The 18,046-nt window shown below is 35.8% G+C and overlaps 1 protein-coding gene across 1 annotated transcript in view; it reads left to right on the forward strand.

Annotated features, from left to right (window-relative positions):
• Positions 1-18,046, forward strand: part of MAP4 (microtubule associated protein 4) — a 210,785-nt gene that overhangs the window by 136,770 nt on the left and 55,969 nt on the right. The window contains exons 9-12 of the mRNA XM_074282568.1: positions 2,120-2,182; positions 2,981-3,109; positions 4,235-4,387; positions 5,456-8,991. Coding sequence (XP_074138669.1) covers positions 2,120-2,182; positions 2,981-3,109; positions 4,235-4,387; positions 5,456-8,991 — 3,881 coding nt within the window. The remainder of the gene's footprint in view (positions 1-2,119; positions 2,183-2,980; positions 3,110-4,234; positions 4,388-5,455; positions 8,992-18,046) is intronic.

Raw genomic sequence — 18,046 nt, forward strand, 5'->3', positions numbered from 1 at the left:
ACAATGAAACATATATCTACCTGAAAACTGACATTGTATATGCCATTTAATTTCCAAAATGTGGATTATTGAACAAATCATACTGAAATTGTATCTAGATACCTCTTAGTAGTCCGATAAATTGAATTGAAAGCTGTTGCTTCTTTCAAAAGGTACTATGAAAAATGATTTTATCTTACATAAACAAGGGGACTTACTGGTCATAAGTTGGGCTAGTGGTCCTTAGTATATTAAGTTGAAACATCTTTTTTTTTTTTTTTTTTTTTTTTTTTGTTCTGAAGTTGCTAAAAGCTTACAAATGTCATCCTTCTTCATTTGAGTTCTTAATATTTTTCCAGGCTATCCAGGCTTCTTTCAGTAGTCATAGAATCTATTTGCAAAATATTTTAATTACCATAATTAATAGTTCCTAAATGAGTTTGGCTTCACATTAATGGATTTTTTTTTTTTTTTTTAATTTGGAGAGGTAAAATGAATCTATTAGCATGCTTTTTATAGTGTAAGACTTAGGCAGCTCTAGGTAGAGTTTAAAGAATTCTACTGATAAGATTAAGGTAAGAAAAAATGAAGACAGATCAAATCCATTCTCAGACACTTAATAGTTATATGACCCCAGGCAAGTCACTTAACTCTGATTGCCTTTAAAAAAAAAAGAAAAGAAAAGAAAAGAAATTTAACCATAACTTACTTTTCCATTCTGCCTCAATTGAACTTGGAGATGGCCATACCCTGTTTATTTTATTGTTGTTTTGTTTATAAGAATAACACTTACTGGCTAATTGTACACTATTTCAAAGATTCTTTTTGTACAGCAAAACAACTGTCTGGACATGTATACACATAATGTATTTAATATGTATGGGTCAACCAGCCATCTGGGGGGGAGAAGGAGGGGAAAAATTAGAACAAAAGGTTTGGTAATTGTCAGTGTGGTAAAATTACCCATGCATATATCTGCTAAATAAAAACTATAAAAAAAAAAAATAACACTTAACATTCATTTTAGTACTTTAGTTTCCGTAGCACTTCACCTATACGTTCTCTAGTTATCCATGAATATTTTGCTTCCATGTTCTTGAACTCTAAAAGTCTTTTGTCTGATTATAATCTTTTAACAGACCATCTTTCCCTAAGTATTATTTCTAACCCTATTCTTTGTCCTTACTATCCAGATCTTTTCATTTTTTTCATAAGCTGTCACCCACTAACATTGAAAGTATATATTCTATCTTTACAATCTCAACAATTTGGTGAATCAGTTAAGCTCTACAGTATGTTCTTCTTTGAAAATCATTTTGCTTTTTCCTATTTCTGGTTAGATTCCATTGTTTTGCCAAACCTTGGATTAGTTCATTCATTTCCTTCAATCCCTATTCACTCTCTGTTGAATAGAGCTTCAGAAAGTCACCAAACTGTGATCACTAAAATTTATATTATGGAACTCAAATGGAACCCACAATGCAGCATGATGCTCCATTTACATATATTGCACTCAATACAATGATTATTCTATATCTTTAATCCTTCCATTATATTCTTTCCCTTTCCTCTCAGCTCAAGTCTTCAAGTAATATCTCACTGAAAAATTGGGACCACTAAGAGCTCTTCCCTTTCCTCACTTTTCCTTCTCTATGTGAAAACAAACTGACTATTCTACATTCAATCCTCTAGATACAAACTTCATTTCTCTTGGAGACCTCATGAATTTCCATGTCCTCCATATTCATTTCAAAGCACTTGAGTGCCAGATTTAGATATTCAGCTCTCTTCTTTCTCTGAGCTCTAGGTCTCTATGTGGATGAAGGGAAGTAGGTCAAATCTAGCCCAATCTAGTCGAATTTATATTGTATCTTAGAGGACCTAGAGAACTACTGAAGTTTAAGTAGCGAACTGAAATGTTTATTGTTATAATATAGAAACATTGCAAATGTTTCAGAGAAACCCGGACTTATTCGGGACTGTAAAGTAGCAGTAGAATAAAAATAATTTAAATTGCCTAATTTTCTAATCAAACTTTCTTTTCGCTATACTTTTACCATTTTTGAAATGTCATTTAAAAAAAAATAGAATATAGATGTTTTAAAGATTTTGATGGCATTATTTTATTTGATTTTTGTAGCTTCTCTACCTGTAGCTGAAGTGAATCCTTTTCCTGAGAATTCCCCAGCTTTATCTACTGAAGGTAAGGGGGAAAGGTTCATTTTGGAACTTGGCTTTTTAAAAAGACCATAAAATGGATGCGAAGTAGTAAATACATTTTGGAAATGACAATAGTTTGTGCTTCTCACTAGAAAATGCACAAAAGTCTTAGAATTTTTATTTGGGCATATTTTTGGAGCTTGTAGTAAAATTGTATTCTAGAGAAGGCTGGAATTGTAAAATGTTGTGATTTGAATAACTTAATCTATTCCTGCTGAATACAGTTAAAATGACAAATATAGGGTCAGCCTGTTTAGGAGTTGGTGATCATTATAAACATGCTAAAACAATTGAATATACTGATTGAGAATCCTTAAAATTGTAGAGAAGAATTCCTAATAAAGCATGAAAAAATTTCTTTATTTTCAAACTTTCTAAAAGAATACACATAAAACGATAGATGCTATTGTTTGATATCATTCAAAAAGAGTAAACTAAGGCTCCAAACATAAGCTTATTTCTAGAGAAAAGAAACTTGACAAATGGATGTTGAGCTCTGAAATGTTTCAATGTGCATATCAAGTATATGGATTTTTTAAAAATAAAAACTAATTAAATTACTAATGTTAATTTAGCTTGTTCTTTAAATACAATTTTAATGTAAAACAATGTGGGAAATGTATTTTATCTAGACATAATGAAAAAATTTGTTGTGAGAGAAATATGTTGGGCAGAATTGTGATATAGAGATTGAAATAAAAGATTTATTAGCTGTTTTTCACTGGTAGAAAAATTGATTAAAATTATTTTTGGCTTTTAAAAACTTTTATGGTTTATACAGTACCTTTAGAACCAATTGCCGTTATGGAACAAAAAGTATACTTGCCAGAAACCTCGGTTTCTATAGAAGATAAAGCTTTAGAGAAATTGGAAGAGATTAAAGCCCTGGTGTCTTCTTCAGAGATTAAAGGTAAGAAGAAATGGAATTCATGTAATCTACATACTTTTACTGAGACATACTTTGTTCAAGGCATGATGTAAGTGCTAGGGTTAGAAAGATATCCAACATATCTTGCTTTAATAAAAGGACATCATAGGAGAGTAGAATAATTTGACTATAAGAGGAAGGGAGAGAGTGCAGAAGATTGGTTCAGGCAAAGTGCTGTGCATTATGAGAATAATGTGATCATTTTCATATTTGTGGAAGGATGGGAGAGCAGAGAAAGCTTAAAGCATGGTGGGAGAGAACATTTTTGAATTTTTGCCGGATTGAGAATCAGGGCTAGACCAGGGAATTAATTAGTATAGGCAATTGCCAAATGACAATACCTTCTCTCAACTATGTATCTTTTCTTCTTTTTTTAAAAATAAAAATTCACCCAAACGGAAGGGAAACAATCATATAAAACAATACAATTTTTTGTTATATTTTTAAAATTTTTATTGTGAAACTTAGAATGAATGAGTTTTATGTGACTTTTTTGTTACATTAGACAATTAGCTCTGATCTATCATGTAGTTAAAATTTTTTCAAATGTGTATATTGAAAGGTTTGAAGATAGTTTTTTTTCTCCCAAAACCAGTTTGAATTAAGTACCTTGTCCAAAGGCAGAAAACTGTACTTAAGGTTGTGAGGGGTGTCCTGACTTCAGGGACAGTGCGCTATCCACTGCACCATTCAACTGCCCCTTAGTTCATTACTTTTGAAGTGATTAATGTTTTCAATCAATCTATTCATCAACAAACATTTATTAGGCATTAAGTGCCAGATACTGTGTTAAGTTTTGCAGATACAAAGGCTTAAGTGAAATTCGCTGCTTTCACAGACATTATTTGCTGTTGGGGGAGACAAAGTGAATACCGTGTTATTTTGGTGAAGAATTCATTAGGAACTAGAAATATTGACAAAAGCTTTAAAGTTTCAATCCTTGTAAAAATTGTATTAGTACTGAGTTTTGCAGGAAACAAAATTCAAAAAGATAGAAATGAGGGTAGAACTCATGTAGCCTGATGTCGCTTCCTTTTCCCAAGCAGCAATGCTTCTGTTATTGCAAATATTGAAATCTTTTATTTTTTTCCTATCTGTCTGTTCTAGCGGAAACACTGAATACAACACCATTAATGCAAACTAAAGCATCCCCACTAAAAGAAACCATTCCTTCTGTTGATGTCACTGAATTAGAAAAACCAAAAGAAGAGAAAGAGAGCCATCACATCTCATCTTCAGAGCCTCCTCTGGAACCTACAGGTAGAATTGAGATCTATGTGGGCCAACTTCCTATCTTTTATACCATTGAATGGTGGCTTTGAATAATGGGATTTTTCATGACATTTTCTAGTGCAAGTTGTTGTTGTTTTTGTTTTTTTTTTCCCTGAGGCGATTGGGGTGAAGTGACTTGCCCAGGGTCACAGCTAGGAAGTGTTAAGTGTCTGAGACCAGATTTGAACTCGGGTCCTCCTGACTTCAGGGCTGGTGCTCTCCTACTGTGCCACCTAGCTGCCCCTTAGTACAAGTTTTAATTTTAATTTTTAGTCATCCTGTGACTTGATTTTTGAATATCCTCTTAATTTCTCAAACTAAATTTCTTGTATATAAAAAAATTATATTATTCTCTTCCCCTGTGTATTTATTATCACTGTTCAAGGTACGTGCATTTATCAGAGATAGTATATCACAGAGTGTACCACTTTTCCAAATTAACAAAGTATATTGTAGCTAACAATCTTTTCCTTGTTCACTCCAAAAAGTGCTTTACCTTGACTTTTTTGGCACATGTGTTCTGAGAGGAATCTATATTACTCATGAATTAATTAAAGATCAGTTTGTTTGTTAAGTAAGGCTTTTAAAGTAATATATGAGAATTTGTATTTGCTTTAAAAAAAAAAAAAACCTCAATTTGCTAAAACACACTATATTTTCTGTGCTTTACTCTTTCAGTTATGTACAGCTCAATTCTATCTTCTTTCATTTTTCTCTGCTTCTTCCAGAGAATATTAAGACCTAAACATAATTCCAAAGTTTATTTCATCAGGTTTACTTACTTTGGGCATAAATATATTTTGGTCTCTACAATAGAAGAAAATGAAAAAAAAAAGTTTAGATATGATGTCTTCAGAAAATGGTGAAATTTGCCTTAGTTCTTAAGATTATTATTCATCAGTGGGTTGAAGAGATGAAGAAAAAAAAATTAATTTATCTTAGATCATTATATTGTTGTTATGAGGGTATAAACTTTAAAAAACTTTTGGTAGAAAAGTTTTGTAGAGAAATTACTAACTGGTTTGGTGAAAATGGATTTGTAGACTAATAAATAATTTAAGAAAATAGAACAAACAATTGTTTTCGATTTTAGCAAACTTCCATGTATTTCAGGTGCCCCCAATGCCCAAGCAAAACAAGCTTACAAACCCAGTGACCGCAGGTTTGGTACCCCCAAGCCTGCATCTCTTATCGAAGTGCCCACTGAGCTGTTGGGAAGCCATTCTCAGCAGAAGATTCCTGATCAAAGACTGGAACCCTTCTTTTGTTCTGAATCAGGTTGGACTGGCTCCTTCCCCAGACCCAGATTTCCCCATAGGAGGACACCCCATACACCCCATACTGACTTCCTGGAATCTCGAAGAGACCTTGGAAGGGAGCCATGGGATGTGGAATGCACACCAGCAACGTTAAAGAAAAAGAAGAAAAAATCTAAGCAAAAGAGATATCTTCAACCCCCAGTTGGGGAACCTTGGGATGAAAATACCGAGGTATCCAAAGCTTATCTCCCAGGAGCCGACTCATCAAAGGCAGGTGTTACAGCAGGACAGCCCACAGCTGTGACCAAAGAATACAAGCCTTTGTCCAAGGAGAGCTCCAGAAAAGGGGCCGTAGCTCGCCCGAGAGAAGTCAAGCTGGCAGCCGCATCCTCTAACTTAGAGAGATCGATGCAGGAACCCTTCAGAGGGGAGAGCCTTCCTCATATTGTGGGGAATACAAAGGAAGGAACGAGCTCTGCAAATGGAAAAGAGGTCCGAGATGTTGACTTGTCTCCACAGAGCAAGAGCCCAGTGAACAAAGAGGCTCTTCCTCCTGAAGGTAAGCCCCAGCCACGTAAAGGTGAAGATCCCACTTCAGTGCTGCTGGCTCCTCAGGTGGATCCTGCTTTGGGTAAAGTGGAGGCAGTGGGAGTGTTGGATTCAAAGCTACCACGTCCAGAAGGTTCTCAAAACAAACAAGTGGAAACTGCTTTTGAGACCAAACCTGAAGAAGGAAGCTTTATTAAAAAGAACCAGGAAACCAAGGATATATCAAAATCTAAATCATCTCAAGAGCAAAAAGAGGTAGATCATGTAGTAAATCGTCTAAAGGGGACTGCTGGTGAAAGCAAAACAGCTGCCCAGTGTGCATTAAAGTCACCAGGTCTTCCAAAGAATAAAGTGGAACAGAATGTAACCAAAACACCTGTACCACAAACTTTTCCTGAGCAAAGTCAAGAAAAGGGAAGCCTTGTTTCTGAGCAGCCATGGTATTGTGTGCCAGGTCCTATCCCTCATAAAGGGAGGGAAGGACCTGAAAAAATTGGTGATAATCAAGGGAGAAAAGTGAGAGAGAGTGTAGAGCTGCCATTCATTCTGGAGACACAGAAGGATGGCATAAATCTTGGGGCAAGTGGGAAAACACCTCAAACAAAAGAGATGAATGTCCACAATGAGCATAAAGGAATAGAATCTATGTCTTCCAATAAAATTTTAGAGACAATGTCTAGTTTTATTAAGCCTATGTCTGAGGAACCTAAAGAGAAAGTTGACTCAATTGTGGGTCTTGAAAGTACCTCAAAAGCAGTAAGTTCTTCAGATGATAAGATAGACACAGGTAAAAGTTTTGAAGCTGCAATAGAGAAACATATGGCCAAAGGTCCAGAAAAGGATATTACTGAGCAGAGCAAGGAAGGAATGTCCCCTGTTTCTGAATGTCTCTTGGCAAACCCTCCTGAGTCTCTTCAAGTTTCAGAGAAACCTAAAAAAAGGGGTAGTGATGGGAAAAACAAAAAGTTTAAAAAAAGTTATTCTGGACAGTCTGCTCCATTGGAGAGCAAAATAGATGCACATGGACTGCCTATTGCAGACAAAAATGGAAACCAGGAAAATCAAATTGATTTCTTTGATAAAAACAAGGAGGATTTACTCCTTCCCTCCAAAATTCCTGATCCTTTGTTTTTAGGAGTTTCTGACAAATCTGGAAAACAGTCAGTTGGTGAAAAAGATAGACTTGCTGAGGTTAGTTCTTCTGAGCCCTGGACATTTATTGAGGACACAAAGCACATTGCTAAGAACTCTCCTTCCATTGTCTCAGATGTTAATAGAACAAATCTTACCTGCAAGGAGCAAACACTTGCTCTGGGACCTCCCTCCTCAGGGCAGCAAATGGAGGATAAGATAGAAGTGACTGTGGGTCAAGCTGTAGTGGCTGACAAACCAAAGAAGAGAAGTATTGATGGGAAAAGTAAAAAGAATAAAGATACCCACCCTCCAATAGACAATAAACCAGGTACAATTGGAGTACAGGTTCCTGCAAAAACCAAAACAGAATTTAGAGTTGAGGGAATGAGCTGTGTAGATGAAAATAGAAATATTACATATTGCTGCTCAGAACCCCCAGTGTGCAGTGAGACAAATTCACTCAAGACTTCCCTTTTGTCTGAATCAGAAGTTTCTTGTAAACCACATTCTCTAATTTCCTCAGATGCAGAAAGGAGTGACTCTCTTCCAAAAATCTTAGCAGAGAGTGGGAAAGAGACCTCTCAGGCACAGGTTTCCAAGTTACTAGCATTAAATGACCCCAGAAAAGATACAGTTTTAGGCAAGGAAAGAGCAGATAGCCTAGGAAAAGATCCCCCAGGTGATTCCCCTCCCAACGTAGCAGTTCCAGATGTTAGGGCAGCCACAGAAACAGAGAAACACCAAGGGAATCACAGCCTTAAGAAAATAGGTGATTTCAGCTTACCTGGCCATGTTGGTCCACTACAAAATCAAGCACAAATGGATAGAGGGCAGCAAGGACAGGAAACGGTAAAGAGTGATGAGAAAGTCAAAGAAAACAGTTTCCATGGATCAGTGAAAGGTAATATCACCGAGCCCTCCCAGAAGACAGAACCGGTCAAGGAACAGATTCATCTTCACGATGCCAGTCGAGGCCTGGAGGACAAAAGCACGGATAAAAAGTGTGCAGATGGGATCCCAGTGCTCATTGAGAAAGAAATGGAAACAGGGAAAGCCCTAGTTTTGCCAAGTAACAAAAGTGAAAAACCGGGTTTTCTCGAGGACAAGCCTAGTCAAGGGTTAGATTCCAAGGATGCGGTATGTTTGGATGGCAAGAAGAATAAAACTGGTGTGCCTGCTGAACAGGAAAAAAACAAGATGGGGAAACTCGGTTCTGGTTGTCAAAATATCGACCAGGAAGGCAGCCTTGTGGAGCCCACAGATCTCTCAGCAGATCCAGCAGGTAATAAGGAAGAAACTGCACCGCTGGAAGTGGTGGTGGATAATTTGTCACCAATTGTTACTAAGGATATTCAATCCCTGAAGCCTAAAGATACAGTCTTAGAGGCATCTCCAAAGCTGACAGAAAAACCTGCAAAGAGAGGATTGGGAGATGGAAAAATAGAAGCGAAGAGCAAAATGGCAGAACCATTGAAAGGCTACATGAGACCTACGAAATCCCGGGGTCTTACCCCACCATCGTTGAGACCCGTTGTTCTGGACCGAGAGAAATCTAAGCCTCTGCGGGCTCCTGGTATGGACCAGCCAAGGCTGGGGAATGGTGTGTGCTTGTGGTTTGAAGCATCATCAGCACTAGCTTGTGTGTTTCTGGTACTGATTTAGCTGACCTTTATGTACCGTTGGTGTGCTGGCATGAAAATTCATAACCATTTAATGCATTGTGGCTCCTGAAATCAATGGCATGACTTGTCGATGACGTGAAAAAATATGGTTTGATTGGTTTGCCTTCTGACATAATTCCGAATGTTAGTTTTTGCATAGATGGCTTTAAAAACCTTCAGCTCTCGGTGCATTCTATCACCCATATGTTCTCCCACTTTTTCATGTCCTTGCATCTCTGTGTTTTATCATACTTTGCAGCTTAGTTATACCTAATAATTTATAATTAAAATCATTTTTAGGGAGTTAAAACCATCCATTAACAGCAGTGTATATAAGCATTTCTATAATAGGTGTTCATCATTCATTGAAATGGAAGCCCAAATTAATTTTGATTAGTTTGAAAGGATTCTTTTCCCCTTCTCCATTGTTGAGATAATAAACTAGATCTTTTATTATCAGTGGGGTATTTATTTAGGTTTTTTTTTTTTTTTCCCCCAGTAGAGAGAATGGTTTACAATTAAAGTGAGTATAGGCTCTTACTAGATCCTGATTTTCATCCACAATCATAGGCGTGTCATGAATTAACAGCCATTTAATATGGTAATGTGTTGGGAATAAAGTGCTGGGAATACTGAGAAAGGCAAAAGACAATCCCTGATCTCAAGGAGCTAATTTACAGAGCTCATTTATAGATTGCCTGATTATAGATTTATAATCTATATAATATAATCTATAATATAAATCTATAATATAGATTTATAACAATTTATAGATTGTTTGGAGTATGTTTAGTAACCATGAACTTACTGGAAATTAGTATGGCAGAAACTAGGCATGGACCCACATTTAACACCACATACTAAGATAAGATCAAAATGGGTCCAAGATTTAGGCATAAAGAATGAAATCATAAATAAATTGGAGGAACATGGGATGGTTTACCTCTCAGATTTGTGGAGGAGGAAGGAGTTTGTGTCCAAGGGAGAACTATAGACCATTATTGATCACAAAATAGAACATTTTGATTACACCAAATTAAAATGTTTCTACACAAACAAAACTAATGCAAACAAGATTGGAAGGGAAATAACAAATTTGGCAAAACATTTTTACAGTTAAAGGTTCTGATAAAGACCAGAGAATTGACTTTAATTTATAAGAAATCAAGCCATTCTCCAATTGATAAATGGTCAAAGGATATGAACAGACAATTTTCAGATGATGAAATTAAAACTATTTCCACTCATATGAAAGAATGTTCCAAATCACTACTGATCAGAGAAATGCAAATTAAGACAACTCTGAGGTATCATTACACACCTGTCAGATTGGCTAAGATGACAGGAACAAATAACGATGAATGTTGGAGGGGCTGTGGGAAAACTGGGACACTGATGCATTGTTGGTGGAGTTGTGAAAGAATCCAGCCATTCTGGAGAGTAATCTGGAATTATGCCCCAAAACTTATCAAACTGTGCATACCCTTTGACCCAGCAGTGTTACTACTGGGCTTATATCCCTAGGAAATACTAAAGAAGGGAAAGGGACCTGTATGTGCCAAAATGTTTGTGGCAGCTCTTTTTGTAGTGGCTAGAAACTGGAAAATGAATGGATGTCCATCAATTGGAGAATGGTTGGGTAAATTATGGTATATGAAGGTTATAGAATATTATTGTTCTGAAAAAGAGAGAGAGCCCTTTTAGCAATTAAACCTTTGATCACTGCTCTGAATTGTATCTAATCAAGTTGTCAGGAAAAGATTTTGTCATGATTTTGAATAGATAGTGCTATCTTTTTGCTCAAGAACAGGGTATCCAATCAGGTTGTTCTCCTTAGACTTGTATACAGTCATAGTTTCCTCCCCTTCCTTTGGGAGGCTCCCTATTTTTGCTTTTCTTCACCTGAATGTATAGAGTCATTTTGCATTGTAAAGCAGCAGTCATCATTTACAGTAAACTTTAGAGATTTTTTTTAACACTCTGATAAGTTTTTGGAAAAACTTTGTTTGAATGAATATTGTGGCACAAATCTGTTTTGTTTTGGTGGAAGGCTTGTGTTGAGAATGAGATTATGCTCAAGAAAGGAATTTTACATTATTGCAAAGATAACATAGAAGGCCAGAAATTGTGCTGAAGTTGTGGCCTTCAATAGGCCTATTTTGCTTAAATTTGCCACATCATTAGGGTGTCTGAGAATTTGAACAGAATCAAGCACTGAGACATTTTGTGATTATTATATTATATATGTATAATTAGTATGACCTGCAATTTCCACTGTGAAATTCTCACAAATAGTTATTTAGTAAGACCAAGTTCTCTAGTTGGGGCAATCTTAAAAAGTACTACATGCAACTTTTGTGAATGCAAAAGCTCCCTTTCCCTCTTTATTCCCTTCCATTAAGGTCAACAGTGAGGCCAGATCCCCCACTCAGTGTTCTTGGCTAGCAGGAAATAGGTAAACAGAAAGGCCTTTCCTTTTCTTATTTAAAAAAAAAAAAATAGTAATCTTTTATTTTTCAAGATACATGCAAAGATAGTTTTAAACATTCACCTTGCAAAACTTTGTGTATGAAATCTTTTTTTCCCTTCCTCTCTGCCTTCCCCGTCCCCTAGACATCAAGCAGTCCAGTAAAGGTTAAACATGTTCAATTTTTCTAAACATATTTCCATATTTATCATGCTGTACAAGAAAAATCAAATCAAAAATGGTGGGGGATGATAAAGAAAAAGACGAGCAACTAAACAACAATAACAAAGGTGAAAATACTATTTTGTGATCCACATTCAGTCCCCATAGTCCTCTCTTTGGATGCAGATGACTTGCTCCATCACAAGTCTATTGGAATTGAAGGCCTTTCCTTTTCAATCAGTCTGTCTTCCACCAAATATGAATCAAGTTTCCAGTATTTGCAAATTGTGAATAAGTCCACTAGTTATGGGACCAGGAGGTATAGTAGAGATCATTTAGGGGAAGATCAGTGGAGCCTAAACCTTTTTTATTTGTTTTGTTTGGGACAATTCTCCTCTTGCCTGTCCTGAATTAATTGGGCATTCATGGGTCTGATTCCAGTGGGAATGATTGGAATACTAGCTTTCATCTTCTCCGTTTTTCCAGCCTGGTCTAGTTTACCCCTCCTCTGGCAGTTGGTATGTTTCCATTCTGGAAATCTCATTACATGGTCTTCATGTGGACATCTGATCAGCTTTTGCTCTTGTGCTCCCAGAACTTTTGGATTGAAATGATTATAAGCCTCAGCCTCTAATCAGAAGGACCTACAGACATGATCCACCATTCTTGAAATGATTTTCAAGGACTGGACAAATGGAAGAAATAGATAAGAAATTTAGGAAGTAGATCAAAAGCTAAAGCAGAGACACAACATAAATTTGTAATGAGGAATTTCAGTTACCAGTCATCTGCTTCAGATTTTTTGTTCCCAAAATAGAGCAGCTAAAATTTCTTCAGTTTGCCTTAATGATAATTTTCACACTGTGAAAAACGGAGGAGCACATCAAGAGTAAGTTTTATTTTGCATTTTCAACAAGAAAAAAATAACCTGCTGAGTTGGAAATTACGGTGAATTTGTGGGTAGGAGAGAACGGTCCCTCCATTTTAGAATTTGTATTCTAGAATTCCTAAAATTCAGATCTGACCAAATTCTTACTCAGAAATTGCTTGTGGGAGAAATATACAAACTCAGCCTAGCCAGGCATTTAAATTTTGCTTCTTTGACTCCTTTACCTTTCTTTTTTTTTTTTTTTTTTTTTTTTTTTCATTTTTACTGCCCTTCACACAGTCTGGACCTCATTAAACTGGACCTAATATTGATTGATCCCTTCTATCACATTCCATCTCTCATTTTTTTGCTTCTCATCTCTGTCTTTAGAACCCCTAGTTTCTTTCATAGCACAATTAAAATGCTATTGTCTGTGAAACTTATCCTGATTTTCTTACTAGTATTAGCACTCTTTTATCTTAAAATTTCTTTTTATAGCCTTTGCTTACTTCTATATTATAGATATATCTCAGTGGATGTAAGTCCAGTCAAATCAAAGATTTGTTCTTGTTTTTGTTTGTTTTGTTTTTTAAGTGACACAGACAATGCTAATGTAATTTTTAACAGGTCTTTATTTTCAATTCAAAGCTGAGAGTTGTCCTACTATAGGCTAAGTCAATTATTCCAAACTGTTTTAATTGCACCATTATCATTAAAATATTTTTTTATTGGTGCTTGAAGAAGCACCAATATTTTTTGTATTGATTTACAAATGGAATATATGGATAATTATCATTATAATCACTTACATTTTAATATATATAAAAAATAGAAATTTTTAAAGGGTGAGATAAAGGTGAAAAAATAATCCGTAGGTAATTAAACCTGGAATTGATGAAATCACCAGATAAATATATTGAGAAAAAAAGGGCCCAGTAAAGAGTCTTGATAGATATCCATAATTGGGGTATCCAGCAAAAGAAACCTAGAGAGAAGTTATCAGAAAAACCTGCCGGAGAGAGGGTAAGTATCTAGGAAGAGAAGGTTGTCAGCTATCAAGTGCTATGGAAAAGTCAAGAATGATGAAGATTAGAAAAAATGTTATCAAATCTCGCACTTAAAGAGTCATTGGTAATTGAAATTGAATGAAGAGTTGGGTATGAGGATAAACTTTGGAGACTGCTGGCAGCCTCCATGGAGGAAAGGAAGCTTAGAAAAGGCCTGAGGTTGGAGATGCTCACTCGGCAGTCATGGCCCCAGGAATAGAGGTTCTTCCTGTCAAGGGGGGAAGAAGGAAAGTTTTGGGGGGAGAAAAATCTGCCTATAAAGATGTTAGCCCGTTGTTCAAGTTATGTAATGTTTTTCCTGGTCTTTAGAGATCCAGCTTAGCCCTTGAATGCCACCTTGAGAACAGGCTGGGAGGAATTGTATGATGGTGGTGGGGGGATGTAACTGTGTTGGACACAAATCCAAGTTTGTTAGGACTTGGGGGAGTTTGCATCAATACCTTGACATGAGTCATAGCCTCTACTTTTGGAGATCTACCTAGATTATTGGAGAAGAGACTTCAAATAATAGATTTGATTAGTACTCTACAGGCAAGGTTAGTCCAGAAGGAATGTGAATCTGCAGAGTGAAATTTTGTAGCCACAAAGAAAACAAATCTGATGTAATAAAAAAGATGAGCTATCTAAAGATGGCAGTGTATATGCATAGATAACTCAAATCACTTTAGACTTTTTAAAAGATAACATGCCTTCTGTAAGGGACAAGGTGTCTGTGTGAACTGAGGAGAATCCAATCCAGTCATCATGCATTAAATCCCTACTGTGTGCATGCAAAGTGCTGGGGATACAATTAATGAAATATAGTACGACTTTCAAGGAGCTTACCATCTCATGGTGACCTTCCTGTGAGGCAAAAGTATTTAAGCTGCAGTTTCAGTATTTGTCCTTCCACTGAATAGTCAGAATGATTTCCTTAAATATTAAGTGATGTGATATCCATGTTGTTCCTTGGACAACAAATCTTTCCTAGCACCACAATTGGAAAGTATCAATTTTTTATTCTTACTTTCCCTGTAGTTCATTTCTCTCTCTCTCTCTTTTTTCCCCTGAGGCTGGGATTAAGTGACTTGCCCCGGGTCACACAGCTAGGAAGTGTTAAGTGTCTGAGACCAGATTTGAACTCCTGAATTCAGGGCTGGTGCTCTATCCACTGCCCCACCTAGCTGCCCCTTTTAGTTCATTTCTCACAGCAATACATTGATACTGGAAAAACCATAGCTTTAACTACATAGATTTTTGTGATGTTTCTGCTTTTTAGTATGCTGTTCATTTTTGCCATAGCTTTTCATTCAAGGAACAAGTGTTTTTGAATTTTATGCCTTGTAGTTGTTGTGTGTAATGATCTTCAAGTCCCAAATTATAAGATGTGACACTGGTTCCATTTCTTCCTACTTGTAGGATCTTTTAAAATCTGATTTTCCTTTGTAGTCTTCCCTTTATTCTCACCATTATTACCCCCACCCCCCACCCAATACAAGCACACCTTTCTCTAATAGCATCCTAAACTTTCTTGGGTCTCATTTGGCAGCACTAAAACTTAAGGAAAGACTCTAGGGGACTCCAGCATTGGCTGTCTAACTAATCTGATATGTGAGAACCAAGAGGGAAAGTTTTCTTATCAACTTAATAAGTGAGTTTAAACTGAGAATATGGTCTTATAAATTTGCCACTGGAGTCTACCTGTCTTGATGAAGATCTTACCCAGTTTTCTGTTTCATTTTGAGTTTACTCCTAGAACACTGTTCACTTCATATCCTTACCTATACGATCAGCTCATTTTTTTTTTCTGTTTTGTGTTTTATTTTTATAAATAGCAAGAAAAATCAGGATTGATACAATTTAAATGTGATTGCAGTGGGTTTAGTATCTTTCAGATATCTTTGCAGAGTACTAGTAATAAAAGTATTTGTAATAATAACCTAAATAACAATCCTATCATTCTGTGCTTCTTCCAGAACTTTGCCCTTGTCCATTTTAGACAATTTTAGAGCTGGACAAAGGTCTCACAAAACGAAGATTTTTCCGTCTCATGCCTTTCATACCTCCTCACTTACCACTACCTTTCTCCATTTTCTCTCTTTTTTTTTAACCTTTCTCCATTCTCATCTTCCTCCCTCTTCTCCCCCTGCCCCCCAACCAAATCTGTTTATCACCAGGTGGCTAATCTTCTGATGATATGTTTCTGCACATTTAGCTAGGTTGGTCCTTAGGAAACACACTTGGTTTGTGGATAAAATCATGCATTCTGCCTAGTGTGTGGTACTTTCCTAGATCTTGCTGCGTTACCAATACCTTTCAAGAATATAGACTTTATGAAGCATTGGATTTGTTTTGATTCTTTTTGAGGATAGGAAGGATTGAATTTGTAGTTAGTTAGATTAAGCATTTTAGGAGAAGAAAACTTTCTAATGAATCAAGGAACATTTACTAAACCTTTACTATGTATCAAGTACTGTGTGAAACAAGAAAGATATGAAGAAAAGCAAAAATATGATCCCTCTCTTCAAGAACTCATATTCTGAATAATGACATTACCCTTAAGGTTTTACTTTTACTGAAGGGAGATGATAGAGTAAGATCTTGGGCCAGTTTCAGTTGAACCAGTTGCCCTTGGATGCTCTTTCTTACCCAACCAAATTGTGATCTAATTGATTTGTTCAATCTGACTTTGAGCTCCATGTTGTGCAAGCGTGGGGATCTTAGTAATTTAGTTAGCAACTTGGCCTATATAATATACGGTGGAAATTGGATAACATGAAATTGAAGTTCTAAGATTTGGACATATGAAATAATTCTGCATGTTTTGTGGAATCCCTTGCTTATGCCTAACTCTGTGTAACCTTGATTGACCATTTACCTTCTTGGCTCCTACTTAGTAAGTCTTAATGAATGTCACAATCCTTTGAGGCTTGATTTTACAATAAAATCAGAGTAATTTTTTTTTATAATTTTTATATTAGTCAACAAGCATTTATTAAGTCCTTACTATGTGACAAATACTGGGCTAAGCAAGCAGTGAACATACAAAAAAAGACAAAAAGTCCTTGCTCTTAAGAATCTTATCTAATAACAATATTAACTCAATATCAGATTACTCATTTCAACAACTTTTATTTTACTTAAATTGCTAATTATCCTTATCTTCTCTTTCATCTGAAGGTTAGTCCTCCCCACCCTCCTCCTCATATTTAACAAATGCTTGTCAAGTTGATCACATTTGAGTTAAGTTCTCAAAATAATATTCCTTTATATCTTTAAACTGTTTTTCTCTTAAAAGATGCTATTTGCATGCTATCGAGGAAGTAACTGAGTCCAAGAGAGAGTGACTGGCTCAGTCACATAGATAACAAAAGCATGTTGTCCGAGCCAGGTTTGAAGCTCAGGTTCTTTGAATTGAAGCACTGCATTCTTTCTACTAAAATGCCCTGCTTTAGAATCTCTCCTGATCTTAGAATTCCCTCAGATTTTTCCTGATTATTTATTCAGTAATCATTCATTAAGTACCTCATATATACCAAGCATTTACATTTCTTTGAGGACAGGAATATTATCATATAATTCTTTGGACTTCCCCAATGAAAGCTATAAAAGCTAAGCAGTAACAACATGAAACTTTAAAATGTATTTTGGTTTCAATTAATGAAAACAGATATAAGTAAGCTGCAGATTGGAATTTTCAAGTTCATGTTTCTGGTTTTTTTCTTCTGAATATTTTTATACTCTTATCATGCATACAAAATAAATTTAAAATTCCCATTAAAAATTAATTTTTAAAATTTACCCATTAAAAAAATTCACATCTGTCAGCCTTTCAGCAGTTTTAGGGAAGTTAAACACTTTTTTACGTGTTAAGTATTTTTTGAGAAATGTCTGGCATTGCAAGTACATTCCACATCATACATATATACTTACCATTTTATTCTCAAAATGGAAGCAAGATTAAAATTTTATGGTTATTTTCATTGCTAAAGAGATAACCTCAATAGTTCTTATTTCTAGCATCATTGGATGTTTTCAGTAGCTGCATTTAATTGGACTTTGTTTCTAGAAACCATGGCAAGTAGTAGTTTATCATACTGGAAAGTAGTGTTGCCTTGGAAACTGGTGCAAAAAAGACCGCTTAGGAACCAATAGAAACCAAAAAAAGAAGTATTGAACAGGATAAGCGATAGCTTCAGGAGGAAGACAGAAATAGAAACACTTGGCAGCTGCATCCGCTAAGCCTAGAGGCTCACAGATTCGGCTGGTGAAAGTGTAGTGATTTGGTAAATGAATTAGAATGAACATATGTCTTGGATACTGCCTTATTCCCTATTACACAGAAATTCATGTGGCTTTTTTTCTTTATCATGTTGACATAGTGAAAATGGAAAGTCTTTAAAACCTTCTGAGAAAAATACAAATGACGTCCATTTTTTTGACTGTATTAGAGTTACTGGTCAGAACTTACTTAATCTGTAGCTGAATATGGATTTTTTTT

This window comes from Sminthopsis crassicaudata, chromosome 1 (assembly GCF_048593235.1).
Source record: "Sminthopsis crassicaudata isolate SCR6 chromosome 1, ASM4859323v1, whole genome shotgun sequence".
Lineage (NCBI taxonomy): Eukaryota > Metazoa > Chordata > Mammalia > Dasyuromorphia > Dasyuridae > Sminthopsis > Sminthopsis crassicaudata.